Genomic DNA, 22,422 nt, shown 5'->3' with positions numbered 1-22,422 from the left:
GAAGGTATAAGCTACTTTACAATTACTGTTTTTTTTTTTAAGATTTTTTCTTTTTATTTATTTGAGAGAGAGAGAGATAGTGCATGTACGAGAGAGAGAGCATGAGCTCGGGGTGGAGGGCAGAGGAAGAGAGAGGGAGAAGCAGACTCCCCGCTGAGCAGGGAGCCCAACGCAAGACTCGATCCCAGGACTCTGAGATCATGACCTGAGCGAAAGGCAGATGCTTAACCAACTGAGCCACCCAGGCACCCCTGCTTTTATTTTTGAGATGGAAAAAGTCTATTTCTAGAAAGATATCTTACCACCTTGGTTTGGTAGATGGAAGTAGACATAACTATTATTAACAGGATTTTCTTACATGTGCAACTCTGATGAAAAGGAAATGAGAATATGAATCAAGCTTTATGCACTGGCTACTTTAGTAAGGGAAATTCAAATGGCTTTTTGCCATTTATAATACAAACTAGTAGTATGTTTTATTATAGGTTCAAAAGGTAAATATGGGTCAGGACCAGCTATTATGGATTTTGTTTTCCCAAAGAAAAGGAAGTCTCTGCCAAGATAGGATAAAATAGACACTCTGCTTGCCTGTCATTTGGCAGCAGACGTTTTTCCAGGCTTCCGATCTATACTCGGTTCACCCACTTTTAGAGCTAAGCTTTTTACTAAGTTGAAATCGTGGATCCCAAAGCTTAACAGTTGGGTTTGTTTTCAAATCCATACGAGAGAGAAAGCAATGTTATTTTACCTTGTTTATCGTTTCCTTTTTGGTACTGAATCATGAGAAGATCTGGACAGACAGGCTGCAAAGGTCTTACCAGCCTTTAGCAGAGCCATGACCAGGCCCAATGATTATACCTCAGTATTTCTTTCTCTAAAGTTCACATCTTTAAGGAATAAACTAAGTGACTTGGCTTATTTAGACTTCTTACAAGTTAAAAATAGAGTGCCTTTTAAAAATACTCTGGTCTAAAAATAGGTATACTCCTGTGTAATTTTAAAGCACACATCTGATTTTATACTAAATGGTAGGTGGCTACTACAGAACTTTGCTAATGGTTTGTTGAGCAGTTGACTTGAACATTTTGCCTATTGACAAACGCATGTAAAGATGTCTTAAGCATTGGGTGAAACCAAGTTTACAAGAAGCCCCTTTCCTTGTCTCTATCACATTAACTATATGCTAGAGCCAGGGTTAACCAGAGAAGAGTCAAAGGGATCTCAAGATTTAGCTTCTCCATTTAAATAGAATCCCATCCAAACTTGGTATTGTTACTAATCACACCCTATTGTTAAAAATATGCAAAGCCTTGTGGAAAATGTTTGCTTTTTAGCCCCTTTGCTACTGCCTTTAGGTATCCTTGAATTCATTATTATGCACTTGCTGCTTGCATTATACTGATCTGAAAAAATGCAGTGCTGACCTACATTTCCGACCATGAGTCTGGCGTGACTCGAGAGCCACATGGAAAGTGTCTGCTGATTCCTACCCACAAATTGTATCGTACTTATGGCAGGCGCTCTGCTAGACGAGACCCTGTCTCCCTCTCCTTTGGCAGGAAGTGCTCCTTCTGTCGCAGGAGGCTCCGTGAAGTCACCTTGCCAGGTCAAAGAAACTTGGCTGGCCTGACAACTGGTCATGCATTCTATGGAGTGATGATAATTTTCTCTTCACCATCACGGTTCCTTCCAGCCGCTTAGCTGCGCACCTGATCCAACTTATCCAGAGCCTGTCCTTGCTCCGGGACCAGACTCTAATGTCATTTTTTAAAAGATAAAGTGAATTTTTGAGACCTGATATTTTTTCCTTGCCATTTGTCAGCCCTTCTTATAAACAGAGGACAGTATCCCCCTTAATAAAAATTTTGTGCTAGGAAACTCCACGTGTCCATACACCCCCTGACAAGAGTTCCCCAGGTGGAATCGAAGACACCTGATTGCAATAGTTCTGACTTCTCAGATCTAAAGAGGGCTTTGTTTATTAAATACATAACTTTCTAAATGAGGAGCAATTTTTGCCATTCAGCTTTGAAAAGAGCAGACACATGGCTGAGATTAAATATTAAAGTCACCATGAAAGCCAAGAGAATTAACATTGTTGGAAATTTGCTACGAAGTTTTCTCTTTGAAACAGGGAAAGCGTATATTTTAATTTCCTCATTTGGGCCGTCACTCTTCTCCCTTTTCTAGTATCTCCTGGTATCTTTCTGGTATGTATACACGAGCATGTATGTATGTATACCCTTAGCAAGCAAAGCACTAGCTGTAAAACGTGCTTCCTGTGCAAGTTCATAATTTTATTTGGTTTTGTTTTTTTACTCCTGTGAACAGGTCATACTGCCGTTACTACTGCTTGTAGCCAGAGTAATTCAGCGTACTGCTTTTATAGCCGTCAACGGGACCATCACTAAAAAATACAGCCAATGCCAAAAACGCTTTCAGTTTATACATCACAAAGCCTATGTGAATGGACTGTGTATTTGTACGTGACATTACCTAATCTATCTTCTGCTCCCGCTCCCTGCGTGGTAGGTGCCAGGACGAGTGTCGCGTTGGCACATACGGAGTTCGCTGCGCTGAGACCTGCCAGTGTGTCAACGGAGGGAAATGCTATCACGTGAGCGGCTCATGCCTCTGCGAAGCGGGTTTTGCTGGTGAGCACTGTGAGGCCCGCTTGTGTCCAGAAGGGCTCTACGGCATCAGATGTGACAAGCGGTGTCCCTGCCACCTGGACAACACTCATAGGTGAGCGTTGGCCACCCTGGAAGGATGTGCCCTGTTACAGTTTGAACGGCCGTGTCCACTGTTTGGAAGGACGGATTGCCAGAGAGATGCCCGCCCTGAGAGCCTTCCTGCCTCTGGGCCGTCCTGGGGAGGAACCACCAAGTCCATGGACAACTTCTTTCTATTCTCGATGAATGGTCACTGCCAAACATTAAATTTGCTGGGGTTAGTAGAACATTGCCCTAAGAGAGGGATCTGTGGCATTCCCTTAGAAGCAAAGATACAATGAGAGGCATGAGTTAAGCCCAATTTAGTGTGTGAAAATATCACAAAAACACTTCTCACTGCAGCATCTTTGACTTGACAGCACATCTGTGTAGAAAGGAAGTGTACTGGTGGAAGTTTTATATAAGGGTTTCACATGTGGCTGTCACATGTGAAATATGTTTTCAAAATTGATTACTCTGACATAAAACTCACGGGGGTCTTTTAGCCCAAAAATCTCTCAAAGAATTTAAGAACAGGAAACCATGGTCCCCACCCACCCTACTGTACCTTGTCTGTCCCTGAAAATACCTTTCCACCCCCTCTTCTTCCTCTCTCTCCCCGAAGGACCAGATACATATCACTTAGAATTCTGGGCCCCATTTGCAGACTCCTGGAAAAGTTGGGTCTGGCAAAAATGTAGTGCATTGTGTCGCAGTTCACATGTTACAAGAATTACTTAATTGCATTCAGCACAGCTGTTAACTTCATTTATGCTTCTGAAAGATAACTTGTGGCCACTTCAAATCCTCAAAAGCACAAAAGTTAAATGTAAGCAAAAGCCTGTGGTTGGTCTCTTCTTTAAGCCATTTTTAGGAACAAAAAAAACGGACTTTGTACCATGAGAGGGTGTGTGTGTGTGTGTGTGTGTGTGTGTGTGTGTCTTTGTGTGCACGCATGCATGCATACTTGGAATACATTTTACTGGGATATATCAAAGAAGTGCATTCTTAATGTATCTCAAGCAACTTTGCAAAGCTGCTTTAATCAACTTTGGTTTTCTTCATTGGAAAATATTGCCACTCTTTACATGACAAGGTTAAGTAAATCTTTGGGGAGTGAAAATGAATCATCTCTGCAGGGTTTTGTTTGTTTTTCAACTCTCCGACGTTTAAGGAGCTGGCAGGATTAGGAACAAGTCATGAGTTTGGCTACTTTTCCTGTGGTGTTTAAGGCCTGTCCCAGCAAAAGGTAAGCCTCGTGTAGTGACAGCTAAGAACTTTTTAATATCAGAGTGCTGTTTCATTGTATGCAGCCTCACAGCGAATGGATTAATAAACCTATGCAAGGGAGTTGTGTTACGAGAAGAATTGGAGACACAGAGAGAATGTTGGTTGGAATTATGTACCATGTTCGTAGTGGGAAGGTCCCCGTGGACAGTCATTTGACTGGCATCAATACTATGATAATTTTGACGTAGGTCACATGTACGTAAGCATGTATGCTTTACCGAAGAATTACGGGAAATTGACAATCACATAGATCAAAAGAACACTAAAATCTGTCTAATAATGTATAACAAATAATCAGATTAAAACCAATTGACCTAGGAAGTGCTTCCCTGAAAGTTCATTTTTAAAAAGTAGCTTTTGCAAAAAAATAAATAAATAAAATTTAAAAATTAAAAAATAAAAATTAGCTTTGCAAATTTCTTTTAAAACCAGTTCAGTGTTGATGATATGACTCTGTCTTGTTGAATTCACAATTGGAGCCATCCACCTGATTCTTGTACCTTAAATTTCAATGTGAAGTTCCTAGAAACACAAGATTCCTTTGAACCAAAAGGCATAGAATCTTTGTATTAATTGAAAAATATAGCTTGTTCATTTTACCATTTAATCGAGCAAGTGGAGATTTCTATTATGTAATTCATGAGGTGTTCTTATCCTAAAACCTTTCATTTTAATTACTGAGATAACTTATGCAATGCAGACTATTAGTTTATATTGTCTTTAGGTAAACATTGAGTTATATGAATGTACATATTGACATATTTTGCAGCCACATATCTGGGTTATGGGTTTGTATCCATTAGCTTTTGCTGCATTAAAAAAAAAACCCCACTGCAAACAGTGGTATAAGACAATGATTATTTATTAGCAGTTGGTTTTTTGCTTGACTAAACTTTGTAGTTCTTCTGCTTTCCTCCCTGTATTCAGCTAGCAGATCAGCTAGAGGTAGATGGGTTCTAGAATTCCTCCCTCACTTGTCCAGCATCTGGCTGGTTGATGGGTGCCTGAGCCACATGCCTTTAGCAGCTAGCACATTAGCCTGGGCTTCTTGTCATGATGACTGGCTTCCAAAAGCAGCAAGAAACGGAGAAAACGCCAACATGCAAACATGTTTCAAACCTTTGGTTATGTCGTGTTTGGTATTGTCCCTGTGGATGAAACAGGTCACACAACCAACTACAGGTTCAAAACACTCCACCTCCTGGTAAGAGTTGCCAAGAATTTTAAGGGGCGCCTGGGTGGCTCAGTCGTTAAGTGTCTGCCTTCAGCTCAGGTCATGATCTCAGGGTCCTGGGATCAAGCCCCGCATTGGGCTCCCTGCTCAGCGGGGAGCCTGCTTCTCCCTTCCCACTCCCCCTGCTTGTGTTCCCTCTCTCGCTGTGTCTCTCTCTGTCAGATAAATAAATAAAATCTTAAAAAAAAAAAAAAAGAGTTGCCAAGAATTTGTAGCCATTTTTACTTTTGCAATCTATCATAGGGTTGAAATTAATTTAAATATATTTAAAGGATATTCGTGTATTCGATCATAGTGCTATTATAGAGCCTGAAGACATTCACCGTGACCTGTACTTTTCAGCCAAAAACTAACTTTTATGGTGGAAATGGTTTAGAGGAGCAAAATAAAATTCGAGATTTATTAAGATTCCGCATGGGAGATGTATATTAGCTCTTGTTAACAAGGACATTTAATAGCTGTGGGCAATCAGGATGTGCCTATTTACAAATGCCACGTAATTGTCATTACATTTGAGCATTAATAACACCTAAGGAAATGAATAAAAGGAAGTTCGATGACTCGTTCTATTTTAGCCAATATTGTATTGGACTCATAATAATTTAACTCTTAAATTGAAAAATTTACTAGAATGTTTATATCTAGTTGTATATGTGTATGAAGTGGTAGGTATTCCTATGTGGGTATCACCCTATTTTCATATGCACAAAGCAACCTGTTCTTCAGAAAGAAAATGAGTAGGAGTGTGTTACCCTTCAACCTCCAATCTGCTGCTTCTAATATCAACATGTAAATCTCATTACCAATTAAGCTGCCTGCATGAGAACCCATCAAATACCTCCAAAGTGCTCTGGCTTCCTATATCTAATTACAAATTGCAGAGCACTAATTTCGGTGTCAATCAATCTGAGAACCAGTGTGTTGCACTAATATTCACTGGGGGGCATTGAATATCAATTTCTCTGTCTGCCTGTAGCTTAGTCAATTCCCTGTGCCCGGATTATCTATTTTGTCTAACATTTGTGTCTTCACCAGGAATATGATTTTCTACTTTTTAATGTAAAGTAATATATTCTACTAAAAGATGTCCTTTTTTAATAGTATGTCAAAGTAAGGCAAACTACTTTAACCAATCCACGCTTAAAATATTTTTTTTCCCTTTCTCAAATGTAGGACCTTTCTGAAGTAAATTTAAATTTGTCTCTGCTTTTGCACAATACAGGCTTTTATTGGTCCTGCTAACCGGTGCTAAATCCTACATTTTAGCCATTCTTTTTCATATCTAGCCCTCCTAGCAGGCTGCGACCAAGCTTCCTTTTTTCTTTGGTGTAAAAACAAACAAATAAATCTAGGTTCAGGTTTGATTCCTCTACTACCTATGTTGGGCTTTGAATAAATTACTCTTTCTAGGTCGCTCTTGCCTGATTTATAAAGTGGGACGATACCCAACACTTGGAATGGCTTGTGAGGATTAAATGAAATACTGCGCACGCGGATTCCCGAGCATGACATTAACACATATTCAGTGCTCGGTAAACGCAACCAGCTATGCGAGCCTGTGGGTTGACTTACAGTATCACCAGAAACGTCACGTAAGAGAGTATTCCCTGCAATTCAGAGTGGTTCCCGCGCAGCCACAACTTTGACATTTTAAAAACGAATTCTAGGGCACAGCTTGCCTTTCCATGCAGATGTGCAGATTATCATTCAGCGCCGCTGGATGACTCAGTGATATGGGGCGAAGCAGATCCATGTGGGAGAGCAGGACTTCAGAGTCAGATCCCTCTGTACCTTAAATGCCGTTTTCCCTAACTCACTCACTCAGTGTTTGCTGTGCGCCCACTGTGGGCCGGGGACGGGTAACGAAACGTGCCGGATTCTTGCCTTCACGGAGCTCAAGGTCTAGAGGGGAAGGAAGACATGGGTAAAATGGAGAGGCCCAGAATGGGGAAGCAGTATTCCTGGTGTATGGAATAGCCCACGTGATGCCCTTATATTGGCAACACTCAGTGCTTCTCCCAACTAAAAGAAATCCATTGCAGTTGAGCATAGTAATAAAGAGAGACTAATGACTAGAGAAGGGGTTGGGAAGTAGGCAGTGGCCAGGTAACAATGGCCTGTGGACTGCATTTAGGGTGACTTTGTGTCTAGGGTCACAGGGACTGTTTGGATTAGGGACAGTGGTCCTAATAACTCCCTCTTCACTCTTGAAGATGTCCTGGTTTAGACGGTAGATAACACAGTCCCTGTAGCTGTATTAGACAGCACAGATTATATTCTCAGTGTAGTGGGGAGTTTTTGAAGAGCTTTAAGGAGAATGATAGGCTAGCATCTACTTTTTAGGTGACAAGGCATGAGTGAGTGCAGAGGTTGCAAGACGGAAGGCTATCCCGGTTTTCCGAGTTAGAGGGCCTTGACGTGGGGTAGCGTGGTGACGGTGAGGATGGAGAGATGGGGTGGAGGCAGGATATTTTGGAGGCAGGCTATCAGGTCCTAGCGAGGAAGTGGATATGGGAAATGAGGGAGGAGTTCCCGGGATAACTCTGAAGTTTCTGGTTTAAACAGCTGAGTGGCTGGTGGCGCCAATGCTCCAGCGGGGTGATTGAGAGTAAACACTGAAGAGCGAAGGCCGGGAAGAACTAAGACTCAGAATTTGACATGCCCAAGTTGGAGTTGAAGGTGCCGGGTGTTTGCTCAAGGAGAGGGAGCAGATGAGTAGATCTGAGTAGGTCTAAGGAGATCGGAAACTCAAACCCTTGCCTTTTAAATCCAAACCTTTTTTTTTTTTTTTAAGATTTTATTTGAGAGCCTGAGAGTGAGCACAAGCATGGGGAAGGACAGAGGGAGAGGGAGAGAGAGAAGCAGACTCCCCGCTGCAGGGAGCCTGACATGGGGCTCCATCCCAGGACCCCGGGGATCATGACCTGAGCCGATGGCAGACGCTTAACCGACTGAGCCACCCAGGCGCCCCTCAAATCCAAACCTTCTATACCCAAGAAACCATGTTAAATGTAGAGTGGTACTGGGTATGTCTTCATAGCGTGTTCCCTGAGTAATGCTTGTGACAGATGCCTAGGCGTTTGCTTGTGGGTGCTCAGTTGCAGTGGGGGCACAAACCGTGCCACCCACGGGGGTGTGGCTGAGACCCGCCCGTGACACACTAGGACGTCGGGCCGGAGAGGTTGTGTGCTTTCGCTAAGGTACCCAGGTGGTGGGAGAGCTGCTGTTCCATCTCAGCCTTCCCCTCTCCCAACAAATCCTTCTTTCCAAGAGTAGAAAATCCATGGATTGTCTGTGGACAAGAGTCACTTAACACACGGCTGGGTGAGACAGTGGATTCTGTTGATGGCTGTAGTTACTGGGAGAGGTTTATCTCCACCAGGGGAGGAAGACGGTCTTTCACAGCCTTCTGACTGTGAACAGAGCTGGTTTGATCGTTGAGATGTCCCTGTGGTGAGAAGCACATGTGTTTTGCATGCCACAGAGTGCCCTATTGGGTCAGGCTCCCTAGCGCGTGCCTCTCGGCGCAGCTGATGTGTCCATTTGCTCGGGAGAGACAGCTGGCTGCCTGGCCGGTCCATGCAGCTGCTGCCTCAGGTAGAGACGGTTGTTCAGCTGCCAGGTACGGAGATTCGAGAACAGAAACAGGCAAGGAAGGTCTGCTGCTTTGGAGTGCCTTGGACCTAACCCTGGCTAACTGATTTGGTGGTGTGCACCAGACTGAGTACTTCTTTAAACCCTCTCATCGAGGTGACCTGTCACTGAATTATAGTGCTTTCGACTTATGAAGACTATAATGAGTTTCAGACAAAAGGAAGCGGTTGTAATCATCTTCCGGTTGGAGCATGATGCTGATTTCACGCCACATTTCTGTGGTACCTATCGGGTTTCAGCCAATTAATTAAATCATAGCAAGCCTGGGAACGAAGTTTAAATTATTGTGCATGGAATGAGCCACCCATTCATTGCTCATGGCTGAAGCAACATTTGCATGGGCCCTGGGTGTCATGTTCACCCGGGAGTGACTTTCTCTTTTTATCCGTGTCTCTCAGCTGTCACCCCATGTCTGGAGAGTGTGCCTGCAAGCCGGGCTGGTCGGGACTCTACTGCAATGAGACATGTTCTCCTGGATTCTTCGGGGAAGCTTGCCAACAGATCTGCAGCTGCCAGAACGGGGCTGACTGTGACAGTGTGACCGGGGAGTGCACCTGTGCCCCAGGATTCAAAGTGAGTGGCTCTGGAGGAAGGAGCCTCGGGGTCCCGTGTGGAGCACAATGACACCACGTATAGGACCCTTCCTGAAGTACAGGGAATGTGCTAAGATCTGTCACATCATTAACAAGAAAGAGACTGAAAAGTACTAATAAGAAACAGAAGGAATTACCTTAGAATGATAACTGGAAGGCTGGTAAAACAATAAATGTAGCGTTCATATTAATTATTTAATTAATATGTGTCATGGAATATGATGTACTTTCATTATTCCTTACATAATTACTTTTTCCCTACATAATCATTTTGCTACATTCTATAGGCAACAAAGAAATGACTTTTCCAAGTAATTACTGTTAACAGTTTTTGTCTCAGCTCCACGCAATTTGAAGGCACATCATGTATGAAGTTTGCACGTATTATATATTTACATGTGATGGTTAGCAGTATGGAAGTTTTTCAGTGCCTTTGAGAACCTAGACCTTGCAAATATGCCCGTGCGCCAACCGAGCAGAATTTTGCCTAGTTTCTAGGATTTCTTAGCTATAGATTAGGAATCCTTGTTTTAAAGGAAAACAGATTGGTCTTGATTATTTTCTCTCTTTTGAAAGAGGACAGGATTAACCAAAGAAGATGTTGATGATTATTCCAGAGCATGTAATGTGGGATGAGTAGGTGATAAAGACTCAGAGTTGAGGGGATCTTTACAGGTTTTTCTAACCTATGTCACTATTCTTTGGTGGAGCCCTTGATTTACTCTGTCTTAAGTCTCTTCTGTTTTTATTTTTATTTATTTTTAAAGATTTTACTTATTTATTTGAGAGGGAGAGAGAGAGCAGGAGCAGGGGGGAAGGGCAGAGAGAGAAGCCAACTCCCCGCTGATCCGGGAGCCCAAGGAGGGTCGATCCCAGGACCCTGGGATCATGACCTGAGCCGAAGGCAGATGCTTAACCAACTGAGCCACCCAGACGCCCCAAGTCTCTTCTGTTTTTAAAGGCGATGACCTCCAGCCATCCTTGATAGCCCACTTCTGGGTTTTAGGCTTATTGTCAGATAATAAATTGAATCATGCTGCAGGCGGAGTGTGCGTCCCGTTGCTTTGCTTCAGCCACCAATCATATTACATATTATACAAGGAAGGCTAAGAAACATTGCAATTTAATGTATAGTTTATGTTTATTTATTTATTGACTGTAATTGATAGTGTATTGTTCTCTATCTGCTTGTCTGAGCAAGGACAAAAAGTTTTTTTGTGTGTTTGCTAAGAAAGGAAGCTCATGAAGGCAGCAGGCTTTTTTGATTGCCATTTAATACTGAATCCTAAACAGGCAAGCTAACATTGCCCTTGAATCTGTACAATTTGTATACTGGGGACATTTAGCAACTTTTAAAAATACAAGTGTTAAAATTAGAGAGGGAATATCATTAGCATTACCAAGATGCATTTTTGTTTGTTTGTGCTGGCTTTATGTCATTCAGTGAAATTGCACGCATTTTCCTATCTGTGCCCGTCTAGGGAATTGACTGCTCTGTCCCATGCCCACTGGGAGCCTATGGAATAAACTGCTCCTCTCTCTGTGGCTGTAAGAACGACGCTGTCTGCTCACCTGTAGATGGGTCTTGTACTTGCAAGGCAGGTAAGTGGGGGAGTGAGGCTTTTATCTGCTCTTTAGCCCGTCACCTCCTAAAGTCACAGGGAAGAAACCTTGACTAGGGTTCTAGCTCCATCCGTGCCAAAGTTTAGCGTCCAAACTCGGCCAGCCCCTCGTCCAGGGTGGGCTCTCCTGCTTTTGTGAGCCAAGAAAAGCGGCTCACATAGGATCTCCAAAGTTGCTGCCAGCTCCCAAAGTCTGGGGGTCTCTGGGCTTTGGGTAAAGTGAGCAAGCAGACATACACCCACACCCCTAAATTGGCCTGGAGTTGCAGCAAGAAATGCAGCCAAGCACCGATTTTATGCAAAGGCCAAAATGTGTCTATCTGTAGTTGTTACAAGAGGCAGGGTCCTGGAAACTCACTGTTCACGGTTCATTGGGTTTGCTTTAAAGAGCGGGTTGCTCTTCCAAACACAAACCTTCCTTTACCCTCCCGTATAAAGATGGTGCTTCCCCGACCGGAGCCGCACTCGGCGTTCTGCATCGCGCATCACCGCACACTTGAGGTGACGCGCTCTGCATCTTGTCCCAGTAGCCCAGCGATGTCGCTTGCTGCGGGCATCCTTGTCCGATCATACGGCACACACGGGTTCTGGGTTCTTCGGCCGTTGCTGCTGGAGGCTCCACTCGGCAGCGCCACTGCTCTCTGTGCTGGGACTGGGGACCCCGCCGTGCACCTCCAAAATGTTTCTTTTTTTTTTTTTTTTTTAAAGATTTTATTTATTTATTTGACAGAGAGAGACACAGCGAGAGAGGGGAACACAAGCAGGGGGAGTGGGAGAGGGAGAAACAGGCTTCCCGCCGAGCAGGGAGCCCGATGCGGGGCTCGATCCCAGGACCCTGGGATCACGACCTGAGCCGAAGGCAGACGCTTAACGACTGAGCCACCCAGGCGCCCCTCCAAAATGTTTCTAAAGGGCAACGTGGCTTGGGGAGTCCGGGGGAAACTCCATGCTGCTTGTTTCCTGCATGCTCTGGCGTTCTTGTCGCGGCAGGCTGGCACGGGGTGGACTGCTCCATCAGCTGCCCCAGCGGCACTTGGGGCTTTAGCTGTAACCTGACCTGCCAGTGTCTCAACGGGGGAGCCTGCAACACCCAGGACGGGACCTGCACGTGCGCACCCGGGTGGCGCGGGGAGAAGTGTGAGCTCCCCTGCCAGGTACGGCTGAGCCGGGGCCCCAGCTGGGAAGCCATGGGGGGTGGGTGCTGGGGGCAGAGTGTCCGCTCACTGCTGCCGTGTCCCTGGGGTCAGGCATGCGTGTGTGAACCCAACAAAACTATTAGAAGAACTGAGGTCTTTGAAGTCACATCGGAGATAAGACCGGAAAAGGGATAGACATGGAAATGGGTAGGTAGCTCTGCAAGAATCACTCCCTTCTTCTCCTTCATCTCTGCCCAGGCTCCCCCCCCTCTGCCCCCCCCCCCCGCCAGCCTTCCTGCTGTCTCCGTTCCTATACACCCCTCTCTCCGTGGCAACCGATGGACAGCATTTGTCAAACACCCAGCGTCTGCCTGTCAACTCTCCAAATACTATATCTCCATTATCATGGAAATCCTCCCATCTCTGGTGGAAAGTGGCAGAGGATTGAAAGGGGGTGGGGACCGGTGTCGCAGAAATGCTCATCGAGGTGGTGAGAGGTTTAGAAACGGCCGTCTGTTAAACACAAGTGTTTCTCGAGTCACAGGAATCTCCAAAGATGTCCCTCGTTCAATGCTGGCTCCACTCCCCTGACCTACTTTGGAGGTAGTCGTCCTTACACATCCCATACCGCGTCCTACTGCAGGCAGAGGTTGCAAATGGGACATGTGTTCTATAGTAACGTGCTGATTTCCCTTTCTCCCTCTGAAGCCCTTGGCCCATTTCTTGCCCTCTTTTTCATGACCTTTTCTTCCTCTCTCATTTCTTTCCTCCTGAGCCATTAAACATTCTCTCAGGGATGTGCGTTCTCTGCCTCCAGGACAGATGGCGAGATGACACTGTGACCCCCTGAACTGGACCCCTCGCGGTGGGAGCAGTTTTTCCCCTGGGCTTCCTCCTCATCAAGCACAACCCATTTCCCAGCTAGAGAAGATCCCACCCTGGGCTATTCCATGCCCTCCAGACCCCTAGGACAGAGTTCAGTTAGCTTTGCTGCCTCTCATCCACCAGTGAACAAATTATCAGTCCTCTGCGATGGGCTTGAAGAGCACCTTGCACTCCCAATCAGATGGTAGACAATACAGTGAAGTCCGATGATGGTTTAAGTGGCTTGTATGGTGGCAAAGCCCCAGCAAACATTAGCGGGGCGTTAATTTTTTTAAATTTTAGTTAAGTTCTAGTCAAACGATGATGCTGTCAGACACCCTGTTTTATGCTGGTTCTCAGCTTCCTCGCCCTTGGTAACTGCACACCCCCTGAAGGTTTAGAGTGCCCTCCCTCAGTTCATCAGGACCTGGCATGAAAGGGCAGGGTCACTAAGTGCAGAGCTTTCCATTACCTTCCCACAAACTAAATGATCACGTCCACAAAGGGGTCTCGTCTCTGCTGGACCAAAACCGATGTGCACGTGAAAACGTTCAGGCCTGGGAACAGACCCGGGAAGAGGGTGTGCCAAAAGTACGCCAGCCTTCCTTGGGATCTCGCACCAGAACACTCATGTCATTGAGACTTCTTCAGGGAAAGGAAGATACTGACTGGGAAAAGCAGCCGAAGATTTTCACTTCTCCTAAGGATTCTTTGCATCACACTGGCCATTTACAGAAATGAACTTCATTCGATTAGTGCTATGATTTTCTTTTAATTATAGAGCCTCTTTCTTTATGTGAGTCAAGGGCCTCCCTTTCCATGAACGAGTAGCATGCCTTGTAAGGAACGCTGAACTACTTTATAAAAATCCTTAGGAACAAAAGAAAATTTCTTTATGAGCGGTGGTATATGATAAGATACAAAGGATTCTCTTAATTAATGAGCATGTTTGCATATATTTGCATATATGCATATCAGTTGGTCTCACCGTTCATAGGACCGACCATTATGTCAGACATTTCAACTACAGTCTGAGTGATTTTTAAAACACCCCCTCCTGCATTTGGGGGACTAAGCAGATATGGGAAGAGGGGATTATCATGTGTGTGGCTGAGAGGCGTTTGGGAGGGGAGGGTCCTGGATCTGAGGTGGTTGCCTGAGGTCCCTGTTGTCTCTCATTGTGGATTTCCGTGACCTCGTCGCTCTCTCCCACACAGGATGGCACGTATGGGCTGAACTGTGCGGAGCGCTGTGATTGTAGCCACGCCGATGGCTGTCACCCCACGACAGGCCACTGCCGCTGCCTCCCGGGATGGTCAGGTGAGCCAGGGACCGCTACTTGAAATGGGAAACATGCCAACTTACACCTAGCCCTGTTCCTTGCTGCTTTAGGGAAACACACACGGCTCACCTTCTCAGAGAAGAAGAAATGGTAAAACCTCCAATAACAACAGTCACATTTTTACCCAAGAGATACTACTGCGAGACCTAATTCATCTGGGGATGACTTCTTGTTGAAGTATTCAGGAGCAGTTGTCTTGAGCCTTGATGGAAGGTCCAGCTGTCAGAATTCAGGCCAGTAAGGGGGGGCGGGGGAAGTGTGAATTGCTATGAAGGGTCTAGCAAGGCTTCTGTGGCATTTTTGAGCACCGAGGAAAGAATGAGGGAAATAAACCATAAGAACATAACTAAGTTCACCTCGGTGAGGCAAAAATATTCAATACTAATATTAATATGGTTAATATGCAAGTATTAAAATAGTCATTGCTAGACATGAAAGTTTTAAAACTTGCTTTTTCTTACAATAATACTTAAGTCATAAAAGTTCATAATACGATTGAGTACCAATTTTGTAGCCACAAGGTGGAGGTTTCTCCTTATTTATATGGATTCATGGTTCCAGCTAGGAAGTTTATCAGACTAACAGTGGTCTTGGAAAATGAACCCTGTTTTTGCTCGTGATAAATAGACTCGGGAGAGGGCACTGAATGCCCAAGGCAAACTGGGGTCCTGCTTTTCTGTTTCTTTCATGAGGTCAAGCCTATTCTAAAAAAACAAAAACAAAACCTTACAAAACGAATGGAATTTTAAATGCTTATTTAGAAAAATTACAAATGGAAATGCACCAAGAAAGTTATTGCACATTGGGATGAGTGGACTGGGTATATTTATGAGCAGTTTCTTCTGAAAGTAAAATAAAAGGTTGACTGCTGATATTCCAATTGAGAGCCAAGTACTGTGGAACTTGGGTGCATGTTAGAGGTGGTTAAATAAACCCAAACTCTCTTTTACAATTCTCATTCATAGTCATTTGTGTATATGTGTGTTTGTGTGTGTATTTGTATATGTTGTATTTGTATCTAAATATATGTGTGTCTATATTCAGAGAAGAGAAGGAGATTTGTAGGACACAACTGTTTTCATACTGATGATGCTTCGCTATCTCCCAAAATGGTTTTTTAACTTGTCTTCTAAAAGAGAAACTGGTAGTAATAAGCCAAGCATCCTCTTTAGTGATGGTTCATATTTTGAGAAGGTGGATCTTTCAGAGGAGACTCTTAATACCTCCATGCCAGAGAAGTGACATTTAGGAAATTATGGAGTCAGCGTGGTCTTACCTCTTAGCAAAAATTGTAAAAAGAAGAACGAAGAAATAATAAGTAATGCCTATTGAATGCTTATGGCAGGCTCGCAGCAACTCTGTGAGGTAGAAAATATCATTTTGTCGTTTTTATAGATGAAGAAACTGAGGCACAGACAAGTTGAGTGTCTTGATCAAGGCCCCAGGGTCAGGATTTGCACTAATGAGCAACGGGATTTGCACTAATACCCTCCTATTGCGTCTCCAGCTCTCTTCATGACTGCACCCTCTGTCGTACACAGACTTCTTCCAGAACATGCTGGGGGAAAGGGCAGTTGGGCTGAGATTAATTCTGAGCATGGATGAGGACTTCTGAGAATTATATGAGAGGACCGTGGTGATAAGTGCTGATAACCAGCACCTTCTTCATATATGTGCACGTGTGTGTGTATGTGTATGTTTATATGTGTGTGTATACATACCTAGGGAGAGAGAGAGAGAGAGTATATATGCATATGTTCATATGCATGCATTTATATAGAGAGAGACAGAGGCAGAGAGAGAGACAGGAAGATATACCATAGAATTCACCTATTTAAATTGTATAATCCGTGGTTTTTAGTATAGTCAAAGAATTATACAACCATCATCACTACCATTTTTAGAAGATTTTCATCATCATAAAGAAACTGCAGTAGTACTTATTAGCAGTTATTCTCCATTTACCCCCAACTCACCACTAGGCAAACTCCCCCCCCCCACCCTAGGCAACCACTAACCTACTTTCTGTCTCTATAGATTTACCTATTCTGATATTGTATGGATTCGTGCAATATGAGGTCTTTGACTACTGGCTTCCTTCTCTTGGTTTGTTTTCAAGGTTCATTCCTACTGGAACATATATCAGTACTTCATTCTTTTTGACTGGGGACAAATATTCCATGGTATGGGTAGACCACATTTTATTTGCACATTCATCAGTTGATGGACATTTGGGTTGTTTCCACTTTTTGGCTATTTTGAAAAATGCTGTTAAGAACATTCATGTACAGGTTTTTGTGTGGATGTGTATGTTTGGTATATAAGTTAGGGATGGAATTGCTGGGTTGTGTGATAACTCTAAGTTTAACCTTTTAAAGAATTGCTACACTGTTCTCCAAAGCAGTTACACCATTTTCCATTCCCACCAATAATGTGTGAGGTGTCTGTCTCCTCACCAAAAATTTTTATTTTCTGTCTTTTTGATTCTAGCCATCCAAGTGGTGTGAAATGTTATTTCATGAGTTTTTGATTTGCATTCTCCTAATAAATGACGATGTTAAGTGTCTTTTGTATTTAGTTCGGCCATCTGTGTATATTTTTCCAGCCATCTGTATGTCTGATATCTATTCAGATACTTTGCTCATTTTTTAATTGGGTCATTTTGTGTTTTTATAATTGAATTGTAATATTTCTTTATGTATTTTATATCTATGTTCCTTATCAGATGTATGATTTGCAAATATTTTTTCCCATTCTGTTTGTTACTTTTTCACTCTCTTCATGATGTCTGTTTCTGCAGAAAAGTTTTTATTTTGACGGAGTTCAAAAAGTTTTTTTCTTTTGTTGCTTGTGTTTTTGGTGTCAAATCTATGAAACCATTGGCTAGTCCACAGTGACAAAGATTTTTACCTGTGTATTCTTCTAAGCATTTTATAGTTTTAGATTTTACATGTAGGTCTTCAATCCATTTTGAGTTTGGTTTTATATATGGTGTGAGGTAAGGGTCCAAATTCATTCTTTTGCATGCTGATATCCATCTGTTCCAGCATCATGTGTTGAAAAGATCATTCATCCCCCTCCCTTCCCATCACCTGTATTGTCTTGATACCTTTGCCAAAAATCAACTGACCATAAGTGGGAGACCATTTATGTCTGGACTCTCACTTCTCTTCCACTGATCTATATCCTTATGCCAGTACCATACTGTTTTGATTACTCTAGCTTTGTAGAAAGTTTTGAAATGTGGGAAGTGTGAGTCCTTCAACTTTGGTCTTCTTCTTCAAGATTGTTTGGGCTATCCTGGGTCCCTTGAACTTCTATATGAATTTTAGGGTCAGCATATCAATTCCTGTGAAGAAACAAGGTAGATTTAATAAGGAATGAGTCTATAGATCAATATGGGGAGTACTGCTAACTTGACAATACATGTCTTCATATCCTTGAACAGAAAATGTCATCAGTGACCTCTTTAGCGGTGTCTCTCGGTCCTTTGGAATTTGTTGAGAGCTGCCTTGGCTTCTGACAGGAGTAAACTGAGATGAACTGTCATGTGCTTGATTTCTAGTGTCTGAGAGTTACCTTGGGAAACAGACCAAGGCTGGGGTAATGGACTTTATTTTCTGTCAATAGGAGTTACCCACAGACACAAGGACTCTCTTGCCCTCTAGTTTCTCCTTGACTTGCAAAGCTAAGGTAACTCTGACCTCACAGTGTGAAACTCCACCTCCCCATGTTTCCATGTGGCGCTCAGTTACTAAATGTTAAAACCACATCATGCTAAGAGTAAACTGGATTTTGTGACTTCCCTAGCGTGCTTGGACTCCTTAAATAAAATGACCAGTACCAAGTTCTCCGTGACCACAATGAAGTGAAATAGCATTTTGAACCCCCTGGCAAATTCAGAACTTTTCTAACAGAGAGGCCCTATTATTTGTTTTGGACCATGCCCCACCAAATCTCCTCTTGTTTTCTGAATACAGAGGAAATGTGAGGTGTTCCTGAACACACCAGTCACTGCTCAAGTATCTACCTGCTTTGGTGATTTAGAGCCAGACTGTGAAAGACATACTCGCATCTACACGAGAAAAGCAGGAGATATAATTTGGCCTGAAGCCAGCCAGAAAATGTGTTTGTTGCATTCCACAGTCTGGGTCATGGGGTAAGACAAATGATCCCATCTGGCCTGAGACCTATGGAGCTCCTGCGGGAATGCACACAGCATAATCTTGTAACACTCTGTCCATCTGTGACTGGTCTGTTTCTCCAAAGGGGAAAAACTCTGCTGCTTCATGCTGCTCTCTACTTATTACCCCACTGTCTCTTTGCTTCGTGGCCCCATTGTCTCATTTCTCTGGGTCTTCTGTGGAGGCTGTTGACCTTTGAGGATCTAAGACTGCCCTGAGACTTTTTTTTTTTTTTAGAGAAATCATCCCCCACATTCACAGTACACACTAGGTATATGCAAACGTACATAGAGGAAAAGAAGGTTATGAAAGTTCCAAAAAGCACCCTACAATTGGACCAAGAATTGGTTCATTTTCCCAAGAGGAAAGAAGAGTAGACTCTGTGTTATTTATGTAGAGCACCATTTCTTTGTCCACATTGGATAGACTCATAATTTTTCATCAACAAACTTGTTTTTGAGGAAGTACCTTGTGAGACTCTTTCTCAACATAAAGAAAGCCTTGCTTTTCATTTGGATACCAGATGCAGGGCCAGATAAATAGCATGAGTATTGGGGAAGTAAAGGATTCTGTTTCCTCTCCTCCCTGTTGCTGAGAGTGCTCTAGGTGAAATGTTAAGTATCACTGGACGGGGTAATAGTGTGTGGGGTAACAGTGAAGTTTTAGTGTTGTCTAACACAGGGACCTGGGCTCTTCCCTTGACCAAATCAGTAAGACGGCACAGAGTCACCAACAATCCTAGGTCACGGAGGACAGTGTTGGTTGGGGGCGGGGAGGCTCATCAGACCTCTGGGTTTAGAGCCAGAGGTAAAGGTGGGGAGAGCTTTATTCCTCTTTACAAAGAAAATGACACACCTAAATTGAGGAAACCATCTGCTAACCTGATATACCAAGGAGATCAGCTTGTGTTCTTACTGTGGGGCTCATCTACCACTCCTCATGATTTCACCCTCTTTTCTAACATTGGACTGTCTTTTTCTCCTAAAGGAACTGAGACTCTATTGCTATCATTGACCGTTCCATTTTACCTGGTTCTAAAACAGGTTTTCAAAAGGTACTGCCATACAGATTACCCAAAGCAAAAGTTGCATCTGATATCCTAGAAACTATTTCCAAAAGAAATGTTCCATTTAAAAAAAAGACATGCACTTTTATTATATATAGTTATTTAAAACCTTACTATATGGATATTTTTAGCCTGTCGACTACTTTATCAAAAAGAGGCAGATTGCAGTTAAAAAAAATTGGGGGGGGAATGAAACACCATCCAAAATATAGGCTGCGTCCTGGGCTCCTTCTCCCACACCTCTCCACCCGTACACATGAGCGCACACGTGTGCGCACACACACACACACACGCACACGCACACACATGCACACAGCTATAAAATGAGACTGGCTTTTCAAAATGATTATTCTAAAGTCCCAGATGTCAATGAAATGGAATTAGTTGTGTGGGGGGGCGGGGCGGGGTGTATTTCCAGAGTAGTGAAGTAATATGCTTTATAAAGTATTTTCCCAAAACAGTAGAAACATGCTGACTTTCTTTCTTCCTTTCTGCCCTGACTTCAGCCAGCCAGAACACCTCTTCACTGAGCGTTAGTGCTAAGCAAGATCTCATTCCAGCTGTGTGGGAACAGATGCCGTCTTCAGCCTGGTTCCCAGCCCTGGCTAAGATCACTGTCACCTGGGAACTTTTTTAACTTGTGTATTCCCCGTCCCCACCTCCCACCTACTGAATGACAATCTGGAGGGTGAGTGAGGAGAGGAGTGGAGCCAGTGCCAGCCCATAAAGCACCTTTTGTGCAAATTTGAAGAAGGTTTGGAAATCCTTCAGGTTGCACTTCTTGGCAGGTTGAGGGCAAGCTGGATTTCTGCCCTCCCTTAGCCCTGCGGCCTGGGGCTCTTGTGCAGTATACAACCTGCACAACCTTACGTGGTGTCCTCATTTGTCTTTTCAAAAGTTGCACCGGTGGCCCATGCAGTTACCAGTCTGTAGGTTGGCCTCTGCTATGCCTTTTTACTCTGGTTATTGAAGATGTAGGGGGTCCTAGGGAGCATTTCCATGACAGAAGCCTTGTAACCAGTGCCAGAAGTCTTAGGGATGCACTCATACAAGGGGAAAAAAAAAAAAACGTTAAATGTTAAACTAAGAGAAAAGAGATTAGGAAACCAAATCAACCTCTAGGAGTGGTGGGAAAGAAAGAAGAACTAGCAACCATGGATGAGGGTAAGCAGGGGCAAGAATAGGGAGAGCAGTGGGGTGCTTCTCTGAGTCCAGCCAGGAGGGGGGTGTTAGAAGGAGGAAAGCCTGCAGGCGAGTTTCTGAGAAGAGCCCAGCTTTTCTGCTCGTCCCAGCAAGCACAGCTAGGCCTGCAGTGGTCCCAGCCCCTCTCCCAAGGGACAGCCCCCTCTGTGCATTTCCCCAACAGTCCCCAGTTGGACCAGGTAAGCAAGTGAACTGCTACTGTAGGTACTCATCTGTCCCAAAGTGATCTCTCATGTGCTTTAGTGATGCCTGAATTGTTATAGTAAGGGAGGACCTACCTTTCTTTGTGCAGTGACATAAAAGTACAAATTCAAGTGCAAATGAGCTTTAATTAACATGCGTGCACCCAATCAACCAGGGTATTGGAGGGTGGACAACATTCATGCAGGAGCCCATGTGGGTCTGTCTATGAGATTTTGTGGGGAGGGAGTTCTGCAAAAGCAGAATGTGGGGTCCGTGAGGTGAGGGCGGAGGAAGGGGCTTGTGTTCCGAAAAGAAAGCCTGCAGAAACAACCAGAGCTCCCCGAGTTCTCGATCTGCCTAGCAGTCTGTTCTGTTTGCTTTTATCCAGGTCCGGACTGAGGCAGGCCATGCTCTCTGGTGCTTTTGTCTTGCAGCTGCAAATGCAAACGTCGATGATTTGTATGACTTATCAAGATTTTTTTTTTTTTTCAACTTGGTCATCGCTAGAAAGCAGATCTGCTTTTTAATCCATCTTTAAAATTCATAGCATCCAAATAGAACGATTTAGCAACCATTTGTTGAGTGTCTCCCAAGTTGGGTGCAGCCACAGTGCTGGGTGGTGCCGGGAACGTGGGTGAAGCGTTGCCAGCCCCTGGCCTGCAGAAGCTCATGTCCTCTCAGGGCGGACCCTGCATGGGCACAGGGGGATACGCCAGTGAATACCGTCTCTACGCCAACAGTAAGCAGCTGCTTTGTTAGCAAGAGGATTAGAGAAGCAGAAAAAGTATTATGATTCTATACTGTGGTTCTTCTCTTCTATAATCATCAAGCCCAATTATTATTAACAAATCTCTCTCTTCGCTCTAATATATGTTTAATAGCTTGTTGCTCAGGAACCAGACACTGAATTGAAATCATGTCCTCCGTTCACTAATGCCCCCAAAGATTGCAGAAGGAATATGAACAATTAGCAAGACGAGGAGTTTGGGTTCTATCTCTGAGAGGGAGGAGTAATGACACCCCAGATGATTTATTTTACCGTATTCATGCAATCACAAATGCCTAGTGAATGCTGGTTTCACATTGAGGCTGCTGGCATAATGCATCAGGCATGAAATGCATGAACATTTCTTTAGAGCTGCTTAGCTGAAGTTTATCACGATCATTCAGCCATTGCCTAGCAACTTGGGAAGGCTATCAAAGAACTCTTTGTCCTCAGTCCTGGCAAAAACAGTCCCTCACAGATCGCCTTATCAGCGTTAGAACGTTTATCAGGAAAAAATGCTTCCATTGAACCAGAGATCCCCTCAAATTTAAAGATACCCCCTTCCCATTTTGTC

At 43.8% G+C, this 22,422-nt stretch overlaps 1 protein-coding gene across 2 annotated transcripts in view; it reads left to right on the top strand.

Moving 5' to 3' along the window:
- MEGF10 (multiple EGF like domains 10) overlaps positions 1 to 22,422 on the top strand; it is a 159,412-nt gene that overhangs the window by 110,644 nt on the left and 26,346 nt on the right. For both annotated transcript variants that reach the window (XM_078067557.1, XM_078067556.1), the window contains exons 9-13: positions 2,533 to 2,745; positions 9,288 to 9,462; positions 10,964 to 11,084; positions 12,095 to 12,258; positions 14,322 to 14,424. In XM_078067557.1, coding sequence (XP_077923683.1) covers positions 2,533 to 2,745; positions 9,288 to 9,462; positions 10,964 to 11,084; positions 12,095 to 12,258; positions 14,322 to 14,424 — 776 coding nt within the window. The remainder of the gene's footprint in view (positions 1 to 2,532; positions 2,746 to 9,287; positions 9,463 to 10,963; positions 11,085 to 12,094; positions 12,259 to 14,321; positions 14,425 to 22,422) is intronic.

Source organism: Halichoerus grypus, chromosome 2 (genome assembly GCF_964656455.1).
Source record: "Halichoerus grypus chromosome 2, mHalGry1.hap1.1, whole genome shotgun sequence".
Classification (NCBI taxonomy): Eukaryota; Metazoa; Chordata; class Mammalia; order Carnivora; family Phocidae; genus Halichoerus; species Halichoerus grypus.
This window is presented reverse-complemented; position numbering and strand designations above follow the sequence as displayed.